Here is a 23,894-nt window from a genome sequence, read left to right on the forward strand (position 1 = left end):
TCCCCATGCACACACTCTTACAGCACACACCCAGGGGCTGTGTCCACTGAGCGCTCCCCCACCCCATGCTGCAGAGCTGGTGGGCGTTCTCTGAGCCCCGGACGGCGGGAGAGGGGAGCTCGGGCTTGTGGCCATCTGGGGTCTGCGGGCTGGTTCCTGTGCAAGGCACGTTTGAGTGGGGCAGCTGATTTTATCACACCCCAACCTAAAGGACACCAAGTGCTGGGAGGCTTGACTCATCCATTTCCTCTAATGATCATGGGTGTGGGGGCCTTCGTTTGAAGCAAACCTACAATTTAAAATTAATTGCAATTTTATTAATGACCCACAGCACTTTTGCTCACCGTGGGCTTCATCTTAACTTCACCTAAACATTCAAGAAGGGTAGTGGACCCCAGGAAACCCCTCTGACAGGGAGGGGTGAGGTTGAGCAAAGTTAGGGATTTGGGGAGATAACCCTGGCCCGAGCATAAGGCATGGGTCAGAGGGGACAAGGCTTAGGTGGGGAGACCTGACTGAGGCTTTTATTGTAGTCAGAATTTCATTTATTCAGCATCCTTGTGATTGAGTGCCTACTATAAGTCAGACCTGCATGCTCAGCCCTGGGGACAAAATGGCAAACAAATGGGACACAGCCTCAAGGGGCATGTCTGGTTTTAAAGACAAACATCAAGCAAATAAATGCACAAACAAATATATTATTACAAAGAGTCATCAGCACTATGGAAGAAATCAATATTCCATACAAAGGGCGAGGCAGGGAAAGTGGATAAGAGGCTTATACAGTGGCCCCATCAAATGGTGCTGATGGACTTGAGCAGGAGCAGTGGGAATGGAAAGGAAGGGTCAGATCCAAGTGGCATTGACAAGGCTTGCTGACAGGCTATAATGAAAGAAGAAGAAGAAGAAGAAGAAGGAATCAGAGGTGCTAATCAGATTCAAACCTAGATGATGAGGAAAGTGAGATACAGACATGGAAGGGCGACACTGGCAGGGGTGGGAAGAGGGGAAATGGTCAATTCTGGCTGAGACATGATGGGTTGACCATAGGAATGGTCCTTCAGCAGCTGGCAAGGGTTCAGAGCTGGGGATTTGGATACAAAAGTGTGCATGCTATGACCACTTTATGGATGAGCCCGCAGCCATGGGGGTGGAGACAGGGACCCAGGGTTGAAGTCCCCCAAGCTCCCTGCAGCCACATGCCATTAGAATACTCACCTGATGACCTCCTGCCTTCAGGAAAAACAGGCTGCCTCCCCTTTGGCTCTTACCAAGAGCTCTTACCAAGCATCAAGCCCATGCAGGCACCTGACAGTTGCTTTCCAAGAAACCAACCAAGCAGCAGAGCTGATGGGCTCTGCAGTGGGTATGGGCAGAGGCCTGGGTGCAGGCTACCACACCTGAACACCTCTACCTTCACCAAGCAGGAGGGCTGGTGGGGGCTAAGGCCTCGAGATAGCCTTGGAGAGAACAGAAACGTTCTTCAGGGTCCTACAACCTGGTCACCCCAGCCCTGGGCCCGCCCTCTACCTCCCCACACACCCCTCTATCTAAACCTCAGGGCGGAGTTTCTCCAAGTGTCATCTCTTCCTCACCTACGTCAGAATCACCTGGGGGCGCTTGTCTTCCTAGATTCTCCCCAAGGCCCAGGGCAGTTCCCAAAGGGAAAAAGTAAATAAGTTGCAAGTGATTCAGATGTACGCTAAAGTCTGGGAGGCAGTCCTTTAAGGAATAACTTGATCTCCTGTTTGTTCCTTCTAAAATTGATCCTTCTCTCCCTACTGCCTCTAGATTATCTCATCCTGTCCCTAACTTTAAGCGCCTCTGAATTCCTATGACTTCCAGATGTCCAACCAAGAACTCTCCCCTAAACTCTCCTCAACTGCCTTTCTCAGCAGCTCCTGGATGTCTAAATTATGACGTCAAACAGAACTCTTGCTTTCCCCAGATGCTGTTCCTCCTCCAGGCTTCCCCACCTGAGTAGACATCCCCACCATTCACCTGGGTGTTCAGGCCAAAATCCCATGAGTCATCCTAAAATATCTCATTTCCCTTTACAACCCACATCCTACCAGCTTTACCTTCCAAATACATGGTGAATCCAATTACTTGTCACCACCCTGCTGCTACCACCCAGGTCAAAGCCGTCACCTCTCACTTGGACACCGTTAGAGCCTCTTTCCTGTCCCTCTGCTTCTCCTCCTGCTCCCTCAGTCTGATCTCCATGCCGTAGCCAGCGGGATTTTTATAGCATATAATTCAGGTAATGTTATTCCCCTGATGAAGTTTCTCTAATTTGCTTCTGGTCAGATTTAAAATCCAAATGAGCTGGCATCTGCACATCTCCACTCTCTGCCTGGCCCACTCTGCCTCTGCCATCTCTCGTGCTACTTCCTGGATATCAAGCTAATTTCCCCCTCCAGCCACTTGGACTTGTCTTCCCAGTCTTCTGGATTCTTTCCTAATTTTATTCAAGTGTCTGCTCAAATGGAAACTCCATAGACGGGCCTTTGCTGACCACCCTCTCTCCTTTCCTAAATATCCTCCCATCTCCATTCCATCCCTCTTTTTCCCCAGATTTTTTCCTCCAGAGCACTTACCATTACCTGAGGTTATATTATGTATTTATGTGTTTATTTGCTCATAGTCCCTGCCAATCAAAGATAAGGTTTGTGGAGGGCAGGGACTTGGTCTTTTTTGTTCACTCCTGCATTCCTAGAATCTACAACCTATCTTAGGCACTCCGTTCATCTTTTTGAATAAATGAGTGGATGAGCAAGGAAGTAAATGAATAAAGACAGAGTTAGAGTGTCATGTGATAAGTGCTGACTTCATTTCAGTTGTCCCAAAAGCAGAACCTTACTTGGAAGGTGATCCCAGAGAGCAGGTGTGAGGGACTGGGAGAGAAGGAAAAGCCAAAACCAGGGTATGTCGTCAAGCTGGTGATGCTGGGAACAACTGGGGCTGGATCCCACTGGGACACTCTGAGAGGTGGACAGGAAGAAGCACTGACCTGTGGCTGCCGAACCTACGAGGGTCCCCATGAGGTGTTAACCTCCCTCCCAGCTGGTGCAGGAGGCTGGAGGAGCCTGGGGCAGAGCCACCTGCAGTGAGCGCTGGAGATGAGACATGGTCAGCACAAAGTGGGTTGGAGCCCACGCAGAACTGCTCACTGCAGGGAAGCTGGAATCAGCAGGGAGGGGGCGGGGGCAGAGGGCGATGGAGATGTGGACATGGTTTCCGTGGGCATGGAGGAGGCTAGCTGGGCATTCAGGGAGGGCTCTTTGGAGCAGAGGAGCTGAGGGTTCTGCAGACTTTCGGGTCAGCAGCATGTTCTCTCCCTCCCCTCACAACCAGGGAGATTGTGAAAGAGCAGTCTACACTCACTGTTTCTGCTTAATACTGCTTCTGCTGCATTGCACAACTCAGGGAACACCACCCACCTCCTGTGCTGTGTTATATGAACGGCGTCCCCTGAAGTTGTGCAACTAGGGCAGCCCTGCTCTTACTGGTCTCAGTGCCCTGGAATCAAGCTCTCATCCCCACCAGTCCACTGAAACTGCCCTCACCGAGGCAACCACCAAGTCCTACTTCTGATAACTTCCAGCCCACGGCCACTCCACAAACTGCTGGATAGCCAATTAAATAGCTCCATGGTGTTCCTGCACATGCCCAAGCACAGCAGCATCATTTTGCTTCCGGATTCAGATTTTCTCTAGTGTTGTCCATCCTGGTTAATGTTACTCCCATGCACACAGCCCCGAACCTAAAAGGTGGATGTAGACCGTCCCTCTCTCTCACCTTTCCCCTAATGGACCAGGTGAGCAAGGCCTACCTGTCCCCCCTCTTCAACTGTCCTCCTAAATACCCCTCTTCTCTGCTTCCTCCAGCACCACCTGGTTTGGGTCCTCATTATCCCTCAAGGGAACTATTTGCCACAGCCTTCTGCTCCAGCCCAACCTCCAGCCGCACTGCCCGCCAAACAATCCTCCCTACAGCCCACTGAGTTAAAGTTCTAAGATGCAAATCTGAGCATTGTGTTCCACTACCCAATGGCTCCCCATTGCCTGTAAAACAACACTCAAAGGCTTAGCATAAACCGGAAGGTTCTCTATGATGGTGCCCCTCTCCATTCCCCTCCCCACCACCTGTCCCCTACGGCCCTCAGGCCTACCTGTCCTCCCCTAACACCCCGTGCTGTCCATCCTTTGGGCTTCTGGGCCATCCGGGTCCTCGTCCCACTATGCTTTTCCCCTGCTTTGCTCCTTTAAGGCAGCTCACGGGTCCCCTCCTCTATGCAGCCTCTCTGGACCACTCAGACCCTGCATGTGCTCCTAACGTGGAACCTGTCACTGAACAGCATTTCAGTTAAGAGGCAGTCAGCTGTCTCTTCCATGAGAATGAAAGGAGGGAGCATGACATATTCCTGTTTGCCTCATGCAGTGACAGGTACCTAGTAGGTGCTCAGTGCACATTCGTCAGAATTAAAAGGAACTGGGGTGAGAGGATGAGGTATGTGATTTACTAAATATGGTATGAGGAGGTTAGGAGATTCAGAAATTGAGTCCTGTTTCAGACATTATAAGGAGCTCTGAGTCTTCAGTTCAAATCTGAGGCGGAGGTGGAACGTGAAGTAGCACAAGCACCGTGCTGTCTGATGCAATGGAATGAGTGTTCTGTCCATTCAGCCTGAATGGACTTCCGGGGTTGGGCCATTGTTCCAGAGATGCCCCAAGGGGAAGCAGGAAGAAGCAGCAGACCCAGGAAGTGGAAAGAGTGCTGGACCAGGCTGGCTCTTGGGAGATCGGGATTCTAGGCTTACCCAGATCTGTCCTTATCTGTTCTCTTGACACTAGTCTGTTGTGTCAGCTCTGGCGGCCTCAGTCTTCTCATCTGTCAAATGGAGAGAGTAATCCTCCACCTGACTTCACCCATATTGTCCCAGGCACATTGCTATTGTTGAACCTTCAGTCATTTCAGTGTACACTTGCTGCCAGCAGGAACTCCTTTGGATTCATCACCATATCCTGAGCACCCAACTAATGCCTAACAGATAGTAATAGGTGCTCAATAAATTTCTGATGAATTAATGAATGCATGACTAAATGGATTTCCTCTCAAGGAAAAGCACCTGAAAGAAGTTGAAGTATCATATCCAAACATGAGATGGCAGCAGGGATGATGGCCACCCGGACCTCAGTCTGCCCTTGGGAAACATTAGACTGAGCCTAAAAGGAAGCAGGCTGTACATAATTTTGATTTTTTTTTTTCTAAAAGACTTTATTTTTAGAGCAGTTCTAGGCTTACAGAAAACTTGCCCAGAAAGCCAGGGAGTTCCCATATACCCATTCTCCACCCCCAGCCCCTGCCACAATCTCTCCAGTTATTCAGATATTGTATTCAGGTGGATAAATTTGATTTTGAATTTTATTTTCAGGCTTGTTAGCTTCTTATCTAAGTCATACTATATACCAAGATTTTTCCCTTCCTGCTATCCTCATCCTATGACTCTTGGGATGGATTCAAGGATATAGACTAAACAGGAAGCCTAAAGCAAAGGGGATGTGGTCAGCAGACAAAGGCAAAGGGCCAGGAAAATTTTCAGCCTGCAGTCACTTGCTCCTTGGGCAAACATGCACTGAGTACCTGCTGTGGGCCAGGTCTTCTGGGAACACAGCAGACAACAAGACAGGTAGACAGGTCCCAGCACACCTCTTTGGCTCACCTCCACAGCACACACATATGCACACACGCACAAAGAAGCCTCTCTGCGCCTCCACCCCAGCACTGGGGAACTGAAGTCCCCCATGCCCTGCGGTAGCCTCCCAGCTGGAAGGGACCTTGTGGCAGTCTACAAACAAGGCAACTAGGGCCCAGGGAACCTGAACCCACCATCTGCAAGGGGAGGAACTGGGCCTGGAATGGAAGATGAGGCTCCTAACCTTTTCCACCCATTTGTCTCCCAGTGGCTTCTGTTTGTGTATGAGGAACCTGCTCCCCAAAGCCTAGGAGCCTCCTCACTGTAGACAATCCCACAGCTCTGCAGGTAAAAATCCAGGAGACAGGAAGTCTCCCAAGGCCTTGGCCTCCAGTGCTGCCCTGGCTGCTGTTTTGTAGGCCTGCTGCTACCTGGGCAGGCAGAACATTTTCACTTCTGGCTCCAAGTGTGAGAGTTCACCAGGTCACTGGCTTCCTGTTTTGTACCAGATCTGCTCACATATCACCAGTTCAAGATGGCTTTTGATCACCAGGCGGTTTAAAAGATAGCAGTGGTACTCCCATCTGCTCCCACTTTGAGCTCTCAGTCCATGGTGCAGAAGAGGGGACACCCTAGCTTCTGGCCTCCTGGGTCTCGTCACCCAGACCCTCCATGGCCACTGGCATGGAGCAAGATCCTTACGACTTGAGAGGGAACGTACAATGGAGAAGAGTCTCCTGCTCACGTGCCCAGCCTATCCTTGGTTTCAATCATCCCTTGAGCTACAAATAGAAAAAAAATCATCTTCTGAGTGTGCTCTGTCTTCAGAACTGTGTATGATAATAGCACAGTGTTGAAAGTGGTTAGGGATAGAGAGAGGAAATTAAAATTTTTGGTTTCGGAGCATCCACGGTTGGGCTGCCAGGGAGGAAGCAAAGCCCAGGACGTTCTGAAGAGGCTGAGTAATCACTCAGCATCACTTCCTGAGACGTGTCTGGCTATGGAAGGGGCCACCCAGGCACAACAGAGAACTCAGCAGAGGTTGAAACCTGAGTTCTGCCTGCAACAAGTGCCCGTCAAATAGGAGAGGGCAGCATTAGACACAAGGGCTGCTGGAGTCCCCCACATGCCAGGCACAGCGCATGGCCTATTACAGAAGCTGAATGAATGAATGAGTACAAGGAAACAATAATTAATAATAATGAGAATTAGAGAATATTTGTAATTAAAAATCAGAAGCGATTCCTGGAAAAGGAAGATTTGAGCTGACATGGAGAATGGGTAGAATTTGTTGACTTGGAGGTCAAAGGGAGTATAAAAATAAAAGAATGAGGAGTGGGTCAGGAAAGAGCTCAGGGCTTGGGCTGAGCCTGGGGAAGATGCCTGAGAAGCCCTTCTCATCATCCCAGGAGACCCAGAAAATAAATCAGATACCAGAGAGCCAGGGAGCCCAGGGAAGCTTCCACTTGGGCAGAGGCTAGAAGTGGATGATGGAGGATTATAAAGAAAACACATTCTTGCCTGGTCTTGCAGAGATCATTTCACCAGACTCTGAGCCTCTGTTAGCTCACCTGTAAAGCAGTGGGTTTGAAATGTGACTGTGGCTATGGAGCTCCTCCCTTCCCTGCACTAGCCATTAGTGTTTCATCTTCCCGGTAAAGAAGGATTTGTTGGGAATGGTCCAGTCTTGGATGCTGGTCAAATATAACCAGGGTCAGGGAAAGGCTGAGTAATAGTTAGAATCCTAAACCATCAGGGTTTAAAGAAACTCCTGCAGTCACTTTTCAACTGTCATCTCCTAGATTAGAAAGTGATAACCACACTTTGCACTTGCATCTTTTAATTGTTTATTGAGCAACTACTATGTGCCTGGCCCCTATGCTAAACACTAAGCATACAGAGAAGTATTTTTTTTTAAAGAAACAGGAACTTTGTTCTTCTGCAGAGAAGAGGAGGGAGAAGCTTTGGGGAAGAAGTAGTCCAATCCCTCGACTTCCAAATGCTGATGCAGGGAGGTAGAGTGACTGGCTCATGGACACCCAGCATGACAGGGCAGGGCCAGGGCCAGACCCAATTCTGCAGCGTTCAGTCCCCACCACTGCTGATCTCTGAGATCTGGCCGCATCTGTGAGGCCACAGACTCAACCCAGGCTCCAGTGCAGCCAAAGACTGGCTGTGCAGCCTTGGGCAAAGCACACCCCCTCTCTGAGCCCCAATCTCCCCATAATGTATAACAGGACTAATAATAGACTGAGTACTGTGCAAGCAGTTCCTGCTCCTCCTTGGGTCTCCCAGGACTTTTTCCTAGACAAGGCGGCCTTGTGTGGCCAAATTGGGTGTTTCTTCTCTACTCAGCAGGCCCCTATTGAGCGCCTCATGTGTGCTCCGGTTTGGGGGATTTCCAGAGACCTCTGGGACAGACCCCTGCACACAAAGGGGTCAGCCTGGTTGGGAACAGCACACATGGGGGAAACACGACCAACCAACAGTTAGGAGTAAAATAGGAGATATCGAGTTTTGAGTCCTAAGGAATGAAGGGACTTGAACTCCACTGTGGGAGACCACATCTAGGACACAAGAAGGGGAGAGAGGAGGGTACTCCAGGCTGGGGAACGGCCCTGGCAAAGGCACGAAGGGGCCACCACATTGCAGAGCACTGGGGAGTGGCCACCCACTGGACTGCTAGTCTTGTGGCTCTTCTTAGCTCCTGGGGACAACGGAAGGAAGAACGGTTAAGAGGAGGGAGGGGGTGCTGGGGAGGCCAGGTCAGCACCCAGCCCAGCTAGACCTGTGGCAGGATTTCTAAGCATCTGCTCCCAAATCATTTCTGATCAAGCTGGAACCTCAACAGAAACATGTAGAACCTTAGGGTAGGGCCTGGGGCCCAAGGGTGAAAAGAGCCATGCTGGTCAGTGGGGCTGCGGAAGTAAGGAAAACACGGGGGAGGCAGAGGGGACAGGGAGAACGTCAGAGGGCCCTGAAAGAGGAAGTAGCCCAGTCTCAGTTCCGCTCCCAAGGATGGGAAATACCCTCCGTTCTCCCAGCCCTCGGCAGCTGTCCCGTCTCCTCACCTGAAGCCACAAGACCTGGGCCCAGGGCCACCTGGGTCCCCATCATCCTTCCAAGTTTCCCCAAGGTGGCAGAGTCCTGAGCACTTCCACGGGCCTCAGGTGGCCCTGAATGAACTGCAGACCCAGGATCCATGCTGAGCAGGGGAGATTTGGAGGTTTTATTAGGGCTGGAAATCCCATGAGTTAAGAAGGGGACCCAGCCCTTAGAATTGAAATCCAAGAAAGAAGGAAGTCACAGTCAGCATAACTCCCTCCCACCTGCAAGGGGCCTTCAAGGAAGGGAGTCATCTAAAGCTGGGGACTCTTCCCCACCTCGCCCACCTGAGGATAGGAGAGATGGATCCTTGTTGAAGCCGTCCAAATCCAGAGACTTGGTTTATTGGGTCAGAGCCCAGGAGAATGCCCCCCAGACACTGGCAGAAGGTGAGGGAGTAAGAGCTGCTAAGGCCCCTCTTCTTCCTTCCCCTACAATCTGGTAGATCCCAAAGCAAGACAGAAATGAGACCTCAGGAAAAGGAGGGTAGGAAGACAAATAATATATAACTTCTCTTCTCCTTGCCCATCGCTGTCCTGTGCTCCTGCATCTGTCTGCCTTGTTGCTGGGGCACTGGTAGAGTAGAGACCAGTGGCCAGCAGGTCTAACTGCAAGTTTCAGAAGTGTCAGGGTCCCCTGCTCAGACCCACATGGATCCACAGCTGTCCCCACGAATTTGGTTCCTCTGGCCTTAAGCATCAAGCTGGTAACCCAGTGTGGGCTCCCCCTCCTGTCCACTAGGGCACAGACCAGAGGAAGCGACGGCTCACCAGACAAATTCTTCTGCCATCCACTAAGCTATATTCAGTTCTTGACTTCCTACATGCGTTGTCTGCTTCCTCCAGCCTTGCCTGGGTCTCTCACCCCCTCCCACCACTTCTGGTCCACTCTCCCCATCACAGGGCACACCACGCACAGGAAATGCAGATAGAGCTCTCCCTGTGCTACCACGGCTACCCCACCACAGGAGCCTAGAACAGAAGATTGTGTTTCTAGACTGCTTCCACCCCCATCACCATTGGGGGCTGACATGTCTGGGAGGCAGTGAGACTGGTTGGCAGCGGGTTGAACCGGGGTGTCTCGGGGTGAAAGTGCCAGAACCAAGGACTAGAGGAGGTCAGGCAGAGTGGAGGCCTCAGCTCAGCCTTAGGCTTAAAGAGGGAAGTTGGCTTCCGGTGGGAACATTGAACACCATGTCTGGAATCCCCTCCATTTCCACATGGCTTTGCCTTATTGAAGATATCACTGGTTTCCAAGCCCCCAGCATCAGCCCCTTGAGGGGAACTGATCAGGGACGCCATGAGGGGCTCCCCACTGAGTCTCCTGGCTTTGCCCACACTGGGCTCAGCTGGGCAGGGCTTTGCTTTCCATGACACCCGAAACTCTTTGTGCCGTTTCGGAGGCCTCCTGGGAACCAGTCCCGCCTCCCTGGGGAATGGCCTTTGCTTTCGTTTCTGTGAGAAAGCCACTGCTGCTCACCAGACCCAATCCCCAGGGGCCTGACTCCCCCAGGACTCCGATTCCACAGGCTGATGGGGCATCACCTCTCACTCTTCACAAGGGGCCAGGCCAGGCCTCAGAGACTGGAGGGAAGGGAGGGCAGCCCAGAGGAGTCTGGGAGGAGCAGGTGCTGAGCCAGGAGTCACCTCCTGCAGAGAAAGGAAAAAGGAGGGTGAAAAAGAGAACCCAAGCTTCTCCCGGGCAAAAGGGGAGGAACAGACAAGTTGAGCGTGGTATTCTGGGGGAGAAGATGAGAAAGGAACTGAGGCTCGACTATGGACTGCTGGATGGAGAAACTGTTTGGATGGGGAAAAGCAGTTGAGATGTAGATGAGGGGTGGGCTTGAAGGCCACTGGAGGTAAGGCGTGACCAAAGGGTTAGCCAGCCATAAAGCAGGGAGGCTCCTGGGCTTAGAAAGTTCAGAAACTGGAGCTCAAGAGTGATGCTTCTTGGAGAGCATGGCCATCTGTGGAAACTTCATCTCAGAGCAAAGGATTGAGATAGAAAACTCTGTTCTAGAAACTTCAGTCTGAGTGAAAATAGAACCTCCCAAAGGACAGAGGGGTGGGTCATGGATTGGATGGGCAAGTGGAGTAGGCCCGGTGTAGAACTGAGGCAGGGACTCCAGTCTTTTATCTCTGAGACCGTCTCCTCCAGCATCCACATCCCAGCAGGTGGAGGATGGGCCAAATAACCTCCCTGGGTTCCAACCAGCCCTTGGTGCTAGGCATAGCTACCGGACCTTCTTGGGGTCTTCTTGGACATCACACTTGTTTGGGAAGTTCTCCAACATTCCCACTCACCTCTCTGGGGCTCCAGAAGCCTGGTGCTGCCCCCATCAGACCAGCCTATCTGAGAACCTCATGTAGCCACCATCTGGGCTGCTGATGTGGCCACTAATGGTGAAGGGTGGACCCACCTCCAGCTCCTTCAGGTTCCTGGAAAAAAAGCATCCAATCAAGCTTCTGAGGCTGAGAACCAAGCCTCTCCCTGGGACCCCATCTCCCTAGACTAGAACATGAGAACTTCCTGGCATTGGGAGTATCGCCATGTCACTGACTCACCGACTTATCTTCCAGAAAAGGAGTAACCCCATCTCTCAGGGCCAGAAGAGGAGCAGCCCCAGCCAATGTCACAGAGGAGACCAGATGACTTACCCCAAAAAGACTTTCTGATTTTCTAAGGCTGCCTATTTCCCAAATCCCTGATTTTCTTCACTTTCTCCACTCTTCTGGCACCACATTGTGCCCAAGATTATACTATTTGTATTCAGGTCTGTCTCCACCAGAGATAGTAGAATGCTTGAAGACAGAGACTATGCTCTGTCATCTTAGTATCCCTAGAAATTAATACCACACTACTCACTACAGTACATATTTACTTCATAAATGATGTGTGAATGAATAAATGAAAGAGTATACCTGCCTGAGGGTGAATAGTAAAAGGACCACCACCATCAGAGGGTGATATTTCATGGTCATATCCTCATTCTGGTTTTAATTCATGGGACTTTTCTAAATGAATGCTCTGGCTCCTTCCTTTTCTCTTGTTTGCTTAGGAGCATAGGGAGGAGACAGGGGCGGTAAGTGGAAAATTATGGCTCAGTATTTGATTCTTTCTCAATAACACCTAACCCTTTCCGCAGTCCCCAGATAATGTCCTGGATCTACTCACCGGATTTGGTACAAGTTGAAGACAAAATTAGGCCCTAGGAAGAAAATCCAAAACAAAAGGGTTATTGCTTTCAGAGAGAACTGTCCACCACCCTGCTGGGAAGACCCGGTGCTCCCTCACCCCTGTCTGGGAGTTGGGTGGTTGGGCTGGGCCATGGGACTCTGGGGAAGGGTCTCAAGTTCCTTCAGTGTCTGCTTCCTACTCATCTTCCCAGACAGTGACACCAGCTTTCGCAGGGCAGACCCTGCTACTGGGAAGCCCTCCTGCTAAGGGCCCTGATCACCTTGGGAAGGCAACAGTCCTGGCTTTGAATACTGGCTCTACCACTTACCAGCCCCAAGACTTTAGCCTCACATCCTCCTCCATAGAAAAGGATGTTCTAATCATTTCTGTTGCATATGTGCTCAACAAATAGCCATGGGATCTCTTAAAATTAAATGCAGATCTCGGAAATGTTCTCTACCTCTTGGCATTCCCACACGCCTGCCCAGCAATCTCAGGGTCCTATGAGCAGTATAGAAGTGCCTCAGAGTTGAGAGTACCTTAGCAAATTCCAGGAGACTTCTAGTGAAGCTGAAGCACCAGTAAACCCAGGAGAGAGCTTCTCAAGCCCCACAGCCAGGGGAGGAGATGACACACAGGACCAGAGTGGGGGACACCTGGGGCTTGGCCAATCTGCCTCATGGCCCTTGACCTCAGGACCCACCTAGGCCTCTGGGACGGACTCCTGGGGGCTCAAAGGGAGGAGGAAGCTGGTTGCTTGCTGGGGAGGGAGGAGCCCCACTGCCTCGCTGAAGGCCCCACTACCCCACCCCCACCACCTCAAGTACTCAGCCATCCCCTGAAGTCTTCAACCACTGCAACCATCACAGGAAGTATTTTTGCACCCAGCCATGCAGAAGGGTGTGCAGCCCCGCCTGGCTCTGCCGACAGCTAAGGGAGTAGAGAGGCTGGGTGGGCTGTGGGCAACAGGGTCTGGTGCTCACTCACCATCCCAGCAGTACCCACGCTGATACCACTTGGCCAGGCTGTAGCCAAGGATGGACACGAGCAGTAGCGACAGCCCCACCCCAAGGATGAGGCCCAAGGTACTGATGGAGTCTTCACCTGCAAAGAGACACAGCATTGTGCCAGTTTGAATGTATTATGTCCCCCAAAATGCTGTTATTTTTGATGCAATCTTGTGTGGGCAGACATAGTAGTGTTGATTAGATTCTTTGATTGTTTCCATGGAAATGGGGCCCACCCAACTGTAGGTGATAACTCTCATTAGAGAATTTCCATGGAGGTGTGGCCCTGCCCATTGAGCGTGGGCCTTGATTTGTTTACTAGAGCACTATATAAGCTCAGACAGAAGGAGCGAGCTTGCTACAGCCAAGAGGGACACTTTGAAGAATGCATAGGAGCTGAGAGAGGAGCTGCAGCTTACAGAGCAACGTTTTGGAAATGGCCTTTGAAAGCAGACTTTTGCTCCAGAGAAGCCAAGACAGGACAAACGCCCCAAGAGCAACTAAGAGTGATATTTTTGAGGAGCTGCAGCCTAGAGTGAAAAGTCCTGGGAGAAAGCCATTTTGAAACCAGAACTCCAGAGCAGATGGCAGCCACAGGCATCTTCTGTTAGCTTCCAGGCTAACAGAGGTTTTCTGGACACCATTGGCCATCCTCTAGTGAATGTACCCGATTGCTGATGCACTACCTTGGACACTTTATGGTCTCAAGACTGTAACTCTGTAACCAAATAAACCCCCTTTATAAAAGCCAATCAATTTCTGGTGTTTTGCATTGCAGCAGCATTAGCAAACTAGAACAGCATCCTTTGTGGGGCTGCCCAGGGCCCTCTCACAGCACCCAACACCAACCAACCTGCACCACGCTCAAAATTTCCTCTCCTCCCTCCCAACTGCCCATCACAATGTCTGTCCCCTGGGAGTATTGATATGCGCTAACTAGTTCAGCTTAGCTATACTGAGACGTGAATGTCTAATACCTGGTATTTTAGTGTTAGCCCAGCCAGTATTTGGAGCTTGTTAATGCAAAGTAATAGCCATCTGATAATAGAGATAGTTCAGGCTCAGAGGCCTTCCTGAAGCCACCAGATTCTGGTCTACTTGTTGGAAAAGGCAACAAGACTTTCTATGTGTTGCCTGCTTGGGTGACAGCCCAGGAGGTCTCGCTTCAGTTTGATGCCTGGTGGTCAGGAGCAGCAGCCTGGAGAGCCCCAAGGAGCAGAGACCCGAGGGTCCTTGCCACCCTCCCTACAAAGTTCCTGTGTGCCCAGCATCGGGGTGTTAACTTTTGGGCTTGGTTCTGCTGGTATACTCACCACTTCTCCCCTTTTTCCGGTGTGAGCTTTTAGTTAAATTTATTTTTATTTGTAAAACAAACCAAAAAAAAAAAAAAAAAAGAAAGAAAAAAAAAAGGGCGAAAGAAACCCTGCAGGGAGATGAGATGGGCCAGAAGCAGAAGCAGACTGGGAGCACTTGATTCTGAGGAAGAGGCTGATGGTGGGAGCACCATGGAGCCAAACCACCTCTGCCAGGGCAGGGAAAAAAGAGTAAGACCAGCCCCATACCGACCCAATGCGGTGCCAGGGAGCATGGAAGAATGAAGCATGGCTTTGGGGCCCTGATGCTCCAGGAGTGTTGCCCAGAGGGCAGGGATGCAGTGGTAGAGCACCACCCTTGGCACAGCAGCCTCACATCGAAGTCCAGCTCCATCCCACTGGAGTTCTTTGGTAGTGCCTTTTTAGTTCTCAAATACATGGGGTGAGGTGTTTGACTATCGTTTTACTATTTATTAAGACAGATGTCAGTTTGGATGTTATAGCAGATACTCTTTATAAGAGAGGTAGAGAGTTAGCAGTTAATTTCAGTAATGGCTCAATTTTTGCATCTAATTCATGAAGTCAAACTAAAACTTTTGGAAGTTTTTTATGTAGAAGCTAAAACATCTGCCGTTGTTGTGAAGGGTATTTAAAATTCAGTTAAAAAGTTTAACATTAAACATAAAATTGTTTTAGCATTTTTCATCCATTTGTCACTCTGGACTTCACTTGTGAGTATTTTTTCTGCTCTACCTTCTAGTTGATTAATTATTCTCTCTTCATCTGTGTCCAATATGCTACTAAAACTATCCTTTGTGTTCTTAATTTCATTTGCATTTTTCATTTGTAGAATTTCAATTTAATTCTTTTCTATAATTTCCAATTCTCTGTCAAAATTTGCCATCATGCCATTTAGTTTCTGATTATTTGCTATACATCATTTCTTTATTTTTTATTGATTGTTCTAGGTTTTGCAATATGTGTCACATATGAGTTAAATGTAAAAGGGTAAATAAAAATATACCATGAAAAACTAATTAAAAAGCTTTAGTGGTTATATTTATATCAGAACAAGAAACATTACCAAAGATTTTAAAAGTCCATTTCATAATGATAAAATGTCCAGTTCATCAAGAGGACATAGCAATCCTAAATGTGCAGGCACCTAATTATACAGCTTCAACATATTACAAGGAAAAATGGAGAGACTAAATGAAAAACTAGACAAATCCACAATCAACGTTAGAGAATTCAACTCTTTCCTCTCACTAACCGACAGAACAGAAATCAGTAAGGATTTGTAGGAGACAACACTATCAACCAACTTGACCTAGTAGACATTTGTAAATACTACACCTAATATATACTCGATGCACATTCAAGTACACATGGAACATTCATCAAAATATACTATACTCTGGGCCATAAAACATGTCTTAATAAATTTTAAAAGACTGAAATCATATGCAATATGTTCTCTGACCCAGAATTATATTAGAAATTAAGAAGAAAGTTATCTGGAAAATTTTTGAATATTTGGAAACTAAGTGGCACACTTCTTAGTACCCTTTAAAATGAATAAAATAGTACATCACCAGGGAAATTAGAAAATAGTTAGCACTTATTGATATCGAAAACACTACATATCAAAAATTGTGAGTTGTGGAGACAGTCTGGAGAGATCATGGCAGCCAGATTTCACAGCAGAGATGCGAACTGCCCAGAGAGCCACAGAGACGTCCAGAGCAGTGCATGTGTGTGAAGAAACTGCTTGAAGCTAGAGAGAGAATAATCTGGAAAGATCAGCGGGAGTGGTACCCAGCACTTACTCACACAGGGCTGGGAACCATGCCTGCTCCCATGAGCCAGATTGGAAAAACTCATCTCTCACAGGACACTGGGTAGAGAATGCAGAAAGGTCTCCCTCAATAATGGTTAGTTGGGGAAAACTAGCCCTAGACTGAGCAATGCTCCAGACCCACCTAACAAATCATAAAAGCAAGACCAGCAGGGACCAAACAGTTTCCGAGTAATTTAACTGCTTCCAAGAACACTTATGGGAATACAAAAGTATCCAGCTCTCAGCAAGGTCAAATTCACTATGTCTGGCATCCAATCAAAGAATTACCAGGCATGTGAAAGAACAGGGAAATATGGCCCATAAGGAGGAAAATAATCTATCGAAACCAACCCAGAACTGACTATGTTAGAATTAGCAAAAAGGGCATTGAAATAATTATTCTTCTAATTGTACTTCATATATTCAAAATTTTAGGTAGACATTTGAAGATATTAAAAATGACCCAACTCCTATTTCCAGAGACAAAAACTACAGTGCTAGAGATTAAAAGTATATTGAATGGGATTCTCAGCGGATTAGATGTTACAGAAGGAAAAAGGCAGTGTATTTGAAGACATAGCAAAAAGAAACCAAATGAAATATGATGAACCATAAATGAAAAGAGCATCACAAACACAAATGAAAAGCAGCCTAATGTTTGTATAATTGGAGTCCTCAGAGGAGAAAGGGATGGGAGGGGTGGTACAGAAATAAATACTTAAAGAAATAATGTCCAAAGTTTTCCAAATTTGAAGAACTTGTCAAGTTATTTTTCAAATAATACAATCCCCTCCCTCACAAGGAATTCTGGCCCCCATGGTGGATATTTATTTTCTTTCTCATCACATCATCACAGTTAGCCTAGACTGTGCATCGGAAGAAAAGGATTGCAATTTTTAATGCAATTTTATTGATATATATTACATACCATACAATCATCCAAAGTGTACAATCAGTTGTTCACAGTCTCATCACAAAGTTGTGCATATGTAATCACAATCAATTTTTTTAACATTTCCATTACTCCAAAACAATGAGAATAAGAATTAAAATAAAAATAAAATTAAAAAGAACACCCAAAACATCTCATACTCCTTTTTACCCCCTATTGTTCACTTATTTTTTATCCCCCTTTTTTCTACTCATTTGTCCCTACAGTGGATAAAGGGAGTGTGAGCCACAAGGTTTTCGTAATCACATAGTCACACCGTATAAACTATATAGAAGGATTGCAGTTCAACAGTTTCAGGTATTTCCTTCTAGCTATTCTAGTACACTAAAAACTGAAAATGGATAGCTATATAAAGCATAAGAATAACCTCCAGAATGACCACTCGACTCCATTTGAGATCTCTCAGCCACTGAAACTTTAGTTTGCTTAATTTCTCTTCCCCCTTTTGGTCAGGAAGGCTTTCTCAATCCCACAATGCTGGGTCCGGCCTCATCCCCCGGAGACAAGTCCCATGTTGCCAGGGAAATTTATACCCCTGGGAGTCATGTCCCACGTAAAGGGGAAGGCAGTGAGTTTACCTGCTGAGTGGGCTTAGAGAGAGACAAGCCACATCTGAGCAACAAAAGAGGTTCTCTGGGGGTGACTCTTAGGCCCCATTATAAGTAGGCTTAGCCTCTCTTTTGCAGTAACAAGCTTCATAAGGGCTTGGTCTACTATAATGGTAGTACTCAATGCTTGTGAAAATGTCAGGAATTCCCCAGGAGAAGTTTAATGTTTCCACATTTTTCCCCAGGCCCTCAAGGGGGCTTTGCAAATACTTTTTATTCTCTGCTCAAATTACTTTGGGATATATCGGGGTTTTGCTTACCTGTACAAACCAACCAGATCTCGCCCCCTATTCAAGAATCCATGTAATTATGGTGTTTGAATAAAATGATGATATAAGTTAAATTATATAGCATGCCACAGAAAGTATGGCTTTTGCACCAAATAAATATGTCTTCCTTTGGTCTCACACAGAAGTTGAAGTTTTAAAACATAGTCAATATCATCCTTTTCTCTTTAGTCTGGTTTACCTTAGTTCTAATCAAGTCCATTTTGTTCATATCTCTAATTGAAGTCTGATCTCTTTTTCAACTTTTTTAACATTTGATTTATGGGGTGATGCTGACATTCATAGCTGCTTAACTCTGGCTCTGAGTCTCAGGTGTCACACAGATACCTGAAGTTACACGGACTGACCAGTTTATACTACACACAAATAGTTCAGCATCTCAGAATTTAGAGATAACCATTACAACTGATGAATAGATGTGACTGCTGTAAGAAGTGACAATCTAGGAACCTTTATCAAAAACCTTCCCCTGATAACCTATGCTCTCAGATTCAATTCTCAGAGTTTGCACATTATAGTTTGTCCATGTATGTCCATATTAGTGAGGTGTTATAATGTTTGTCCTTTCGATTCTGGCTTATTTCACTCAACATACTGTCCTCAAGGTCCGTTCACCTAGGTGCACACCTCACAACTTCATTTCTTCTTGCCACTGCTTTATATTCCATTGTATGTATACACCATGGTTCACCATTCCATTTATCAGTCGATGTACCCTTAGGCCACCTCCATCCATTGCGAATCGTGAATGTGGCTGCCATAAACACCAGGGTGCAATGTACACTCAGGTCCCTGTTCTCAGTTCTTCCAAGTATATACCCAATAGCAGGGTTGCAGGACCATATGGCAACCCCATAATTAGCGTCCTCTGGAACCACCACACTGCCCTCCAGCTGAGCTGTGCCATCTACTTCCCTACCAACAGGGACTAGGTACATCCCTCTCTCCACATTTCTTCAACACTTGTATCCCTCTATTTATTTTTTACCAGTGTTATTCACACACCATAGAATCTACCCTAAATAAACAGTCAATGATTCCTAGTATAATCACATAATTATGCATTTACCACCACAATCTATATGAAGACATTTCCATCTCTTCCCCAAAGAAAGACATTTCCATCTCTTCCCCAAAGAAAGAGGAAAAGGAGAAAAAAATGAAGACTAAAAATAACAAAAGATAGAAGAAAAATAAAAATGAAATACAAAGAAAAGTTCAGACAACATCACCACCACCAAGAATCCCATATCACTCCCTTATAACCCCCTCTTATAGACATTTAGTTTTGGTATATTGCCTTTGTTAAAATTAATGGAAGCATCTTTTCAGTATTACTGTTAACTATAGACTCTGGTTTGCATTGATTGTATTTTCCCTTATACCATCCAATTATCAACATCTTGCAATGTTGACACTCATTTGCTCTCCCTCATTTAAAAACATTCTTATATTTGTACATTTAATCACCATCATTGACCACTCTAAGTTTCACTAAGTTACACAATCCCAGTCTTTATCTTCTATCTTTCCTTCTGGTGTCATACATGCCCCTAACCTACCTCTTTCGACTGTAACCCCACTCATCTTTGTTCAGATATTGTGCTACCATCACACAGTATTGTGCTATCCATTTCTGGATCTATACAATCAATCCTGTTGAACTTTCTGTACTCCTTCAGCATCAAATGCCTGATCTCTAACCTCTTTCTATCTCCTGATAACCTGTGTTCTCAACTCTCAAATTTTGCTCATCATTGTTAGTCCATATTAGTGAGACCATACAGTATCTGTCCTTTTGTTTCTGGGTAATTTCACTCAACGTAATGTCTACTGTCTACTATTGGATTTTGTATGTAATATCTTACTTTATTTTTATTTTTCCCTCCTTCTCTCTCTGTTTACCCTTACTGATAGTCTTCATTTCTACACTCTTCTCCAAACCTCTCTCTCCATGCTCCCTTTAGTATTTCTCGTAAATCCGGTATCTTGTTCACAAACTCTCTCAGTTTCTGTTTGTCTGAAAATATTTTAAACTCTCCAACATTTTTGAAGGACATTTTTGCCAGATATAGAATTTTTCGAGCTTCCTTTGTATGTGATGGATTGCTTTTCTCTTGCTGCTTTCAGAATTCTCTCTTTGTCTTTGACATTTGCCAATCTGATTATTCAGTGTCTTGGAGTCGGTTTACTTGGATCTATTCTGTTTGGGATACACTACACTTCTTGAATCTAATTTTGAGTCTTTCAAAACAGATGGGAAATTTTCAGTGATTATTTCCTCCATTATTCTTTCTGCACTTTTCCCTTCTCTTCTCCTTCTGGGACACCCATGACATGTATGTTTGTGTGCTTCATGTTGTCATTCAGTTACCTGAGACCCTGCTCATATTTTTCCATTCTTTTCCTTCTCTTTTCTTTTGTGTGTACGATTTCAGCTGCCCTGTCTTCCAGTTCATGAATCATTTCTTCTGCCTCTTCAAATCTTCTGTTGCATGTCTCCATTGTTTTTTTTCCTTTCTTCTATTGTGACTTTCATTCCCGTAAGTTCTGATGATTGTTTCTTCAAATTTTCGAGTTCTTCCTTATGTTTGCGCAGTGACTTGTTTATATCCTTCATCTCTTTTGCCATATCTTCCCTCAACTCATTGATTTGATTTTTGAATTGATTTAGATTTGTTTGCTTAATAATTAGTTTTTTTCAATTCCTATATCTCAGTTGAAGTGTAAGTTTGTTCCTTTGACTGGGCCATATCTTCATTTTTCCTAGTGTGATTTGTAATTTTTTGTTGTCTAGTCATCTGGTTTCCTTGATTACCCCAATCAGATTTTCCCAGACCATATGGGTCCAGACCTCAGGAAGAGGCTGTATTCAGTAACAGGTTTCCCAGAAGGTAAGACCCAGCAGATTGTCAGACTTTCCTGTGAGGCCTCTAGACTCTGTGCTTTTCTTATCCTGCCCAGCAGGTGGCATTTGTCAGCCCACAACTCCCTACCTGTGTAAAGAAGTGTGGTGTATTTAATTCTCAGTGGACCCTGTGTTGGTCAGGGACCAGAGGTGTCAGAAGCCAAGCTTAGGCTGTTTCTGTACCCCCGCCCCACCCCTGATCCAGGCCCTGGAGTCTGAGTTCTCTTGGGGAGTGCCATCACTTGCGCTGGGTCCCAAACCCCTCTTTTCTTAGGGGAGATAAGCCCTTTAGGGAATTGTCTCCTACACTCGAGTTTTTCCTTTGATTCTCTGACTATCTTAACTCCACCCTTGCCTGGGTCACTGCTGACAATTGAAAATGCCTGAGGCTTTCTCTAGTGAGTTATTTAGAATGAGAGAAAAACAATGGAAGAAAGTAAGAAGTCCCCTTTTCAGAGCCAGTCCCCAGCCCTCCAGTTCACCAGGCAAGAACCAGAATTGGTACCCAGTTCTGTGTGCCCCTTTTCTTGGGGCACAGCCCTTTTGCAGTATTCTAATCTCAGAAGACTCCAAAGGCCTCTTTTTTTATTTATGTAAGTACTTTTTTTCCATCAGCCTTGCCTCCTCCCTGCCAGGATAAACCTCTGGGTTCCTTTCCTGCTTACTCTGGGTTTATCCATGAAGCTTCAGACATAGCTAGAGATTTTCTCAGAAGTAGTTTTAAGACATCTCCTAGTATAGGACTAATTAAAGATGATTTCTGTCTTAAATGTAGCCCAAACAGGTGTTATCATGCAGTTCCCAGTGGAACATCTGATTTTAGCAAAATCACTCCTGGTGATCCATCAGGATAAATTAGTTGATTGATTAATTCATTTATTCTTATTATTGACAAAAATAACTGGTACATCACGTGGGCATGAAACAGAATCCTTCCCTGAGATTTTATAGAAGTCAATGATATTTCTATTAATTCTGATATCTTCTATTGAAACGCAGGTCTTACGTAAATCTGAGTAATAAATTAATGGTAAACTGATAAACTGAACCATATCTGTTTCCTCTCCACAAAATCCAGTTTTAAGGAAGGATCAATAAAAACAATGTTGGTCTCAAAGATGGTGCTTGCTATGCTTTGCTAAAGCTGCCCCTATGCAAAATATCAGAAATGGATTGGCTTTTATAAAAAGGATTTATTAGGTTAAAAATTTACAGTTCTAAGACTATTAAAGTGTACAAACTAAGGCATAAATAAGAGGATAACTTCACTGAAGAAAGGCTGATGGCATCCAGAACACCTCTATCAGCTGGGAAGGCATGTGGCTGCTGTATGCTGGTGATTTACTTCTGGGTTCTGGTTTCAAAATGGCTTTCTCCAAAATGTCTCTGGGCTTCTCTCTCTCTCAGCCTCTCTCAGCATCTGTGCATCCTTGCTTGTCCTGCCAGGGTGTTTCTCTCTAAGCATCTGGAGGTCCCCTTTTAGCTTCTCCAGGGTGAACTCTGGGCTTCATCTCTTAGCTTACCATCTCCCAACATCCTTGTGTCTGCATCTCACAGTGTCTCCAAGCATCTGTATCTGTGTGGGTTCTCGGTGATCTAATTAAGACCCACCCTCAATGGATGGGGTCATGTCTCTATGGAAACATTCAATCTAAAGGTCCCACACCACAAGTTTGGATTAAAAGATCATGGCTCTTCTAAGGTCCATAACAGCTTCAAACTGGCATAGTTCTATAGGCAAAAATTCTCTATTTTTCAAATAGACTGCCAGCCAGTTACGGGAGTCAAAAAATCCACCACCGAGGCGGGGCAAGATGGCAGACTGGTGAGCTATATGTTTTAGTTACTCCTCCAGGAAAGTAGGTAGAAAGCCAGGAACTGCGTGGACTGGACACCACAGAGCAATCTGTCTTTGGGCATACTTCATACAACACTCATGAAAATGTCGAACTGCTGAGATCAGCGAAATCTGTAAGTTTTTGCGACCAGGGGACCCGCGCCCCTCCCTGCCAGGCTCAGTCCCGTGGGAGGAGGGGCTGTCAGCTCCGGGAAGGAGAAGGGAGAACTGCAGTGGCTGCTCTTATCGGAAACTCATTCTACTGATCCAGACTCCAACCATAGATAGACTGAGACCAGACACCAGAGAATCTGAGAGCAGCCAGCCCAGCAGAGAGGAGACAGGCATAGAAAAAAAAAAAAAAAACAACACAAAAAACTCCAAAATAAAAGCAGAGGATTTTTGGAGTTCTGGTGGACACAGAAAGGGGAAGGGCGGAGCTCAGACCCTAAGGCGCATATGCAAATCCCGAAGAAAAGCTGATCTCTCTGCCCTGTGGACCTTTCCTTAATGGCCCTGGTTGCTTTGTCTCTTAGCATTTCAATAACCCATTAGATCTCTGAGGAGGGCCCTTTTTTTTTTTTTTTTTTTTGTTTAATCCTTTTTTCTTTTTCTAAAACAATTACTCTAAGAAGCCCAATACAGAAAGCTTCAAAGACTTTCAATTTGCGCACGTCAAGTCAAGAGCAGAACTAAGAGAGCTCTGAGACAAAAGGCAATAATTCAGTGGCTGAGAAAATTCACTAAATACCACAACTTCCCAAGAAAAGGGGGGTGTCCGCTCACAGCCACCATCCTGGTGGACAGGAAACACTCCTGCCCATCGCCAGCCCCATAGCCCAGAGCTGCCCCAGACAACCCAGTCTGACGGAAGTGCTTCAAATAACAGGCACACACCACAAAACTGGGCGTGGACATTAGCCTTCCCTGCAACCTCAGCTGATTGTCCCAGAGTTGGGAAGGTGGAGCAGTGTGAATTAACAAAGCCCCATTCAGCCATCATTTGAGCAGACTGGGAGCCTCCCTACACAGCCCAGCAGCCCAGAACTGCCCTGGGGGGACGGCACTCACCTGTGACATAGCACAGTCATCCCTCAACAGAGGACCCGGGGTGCACAGCCTGGAAGAGGGGCCCACTTGCAAGTCTCAGGAGCCATACGCC

The 23,894-nt window shown here is 46.6% G+C and overlaps 1 protein-coding gene across 1 annotated transcript in view; it reads right to left on the reverse strand.

The window, feature by feature from the left end:
* Positions 1-10,987: 10,987 nt before the first annotated feature.
* Positions 10,988-23,894, reverse strand: part of SMIM35 (small integral membrane protein 35) — an 83,916-nt gene continuing 71,009 nt past the window's right edge. Inside the window, exons 2-4 of the mRNA XM_037841610.1 lie at positions 12,968-13,084; positions 11,978-12,011; positions 10,988-11,241 (exon numbers count right to left, since the gene is read on the reverse strand). Coding sequence (XP_037697538.1) covers positions 11,142-11,241; positions 11,978-12,011; positions 12,968-13,084 — 251 coding nt within the window. The 3' untranslated portion in view covers positions 10,988-11,141. The remainder of the gene's footprint in view (positions 11,242-11,977; positions 12,012-12,967; positions 13,085-23,894) is intronic.

The sequence above is a fragment of the Choloepus didactylus genome, chromosome 6, assembly GCF_015220235.1.
Source record: "Choloepus didactylus isolate mChoDid1 chromosome 6, mChoDid1.pri, whole genome shotgun sequence".
NCBI classification, from domain to species: Eukaryota; Metazoa; Chordata; class Mammalia; order Pilosa; family Megalonychidae; genus Choloepus; species Choloepus didactylus.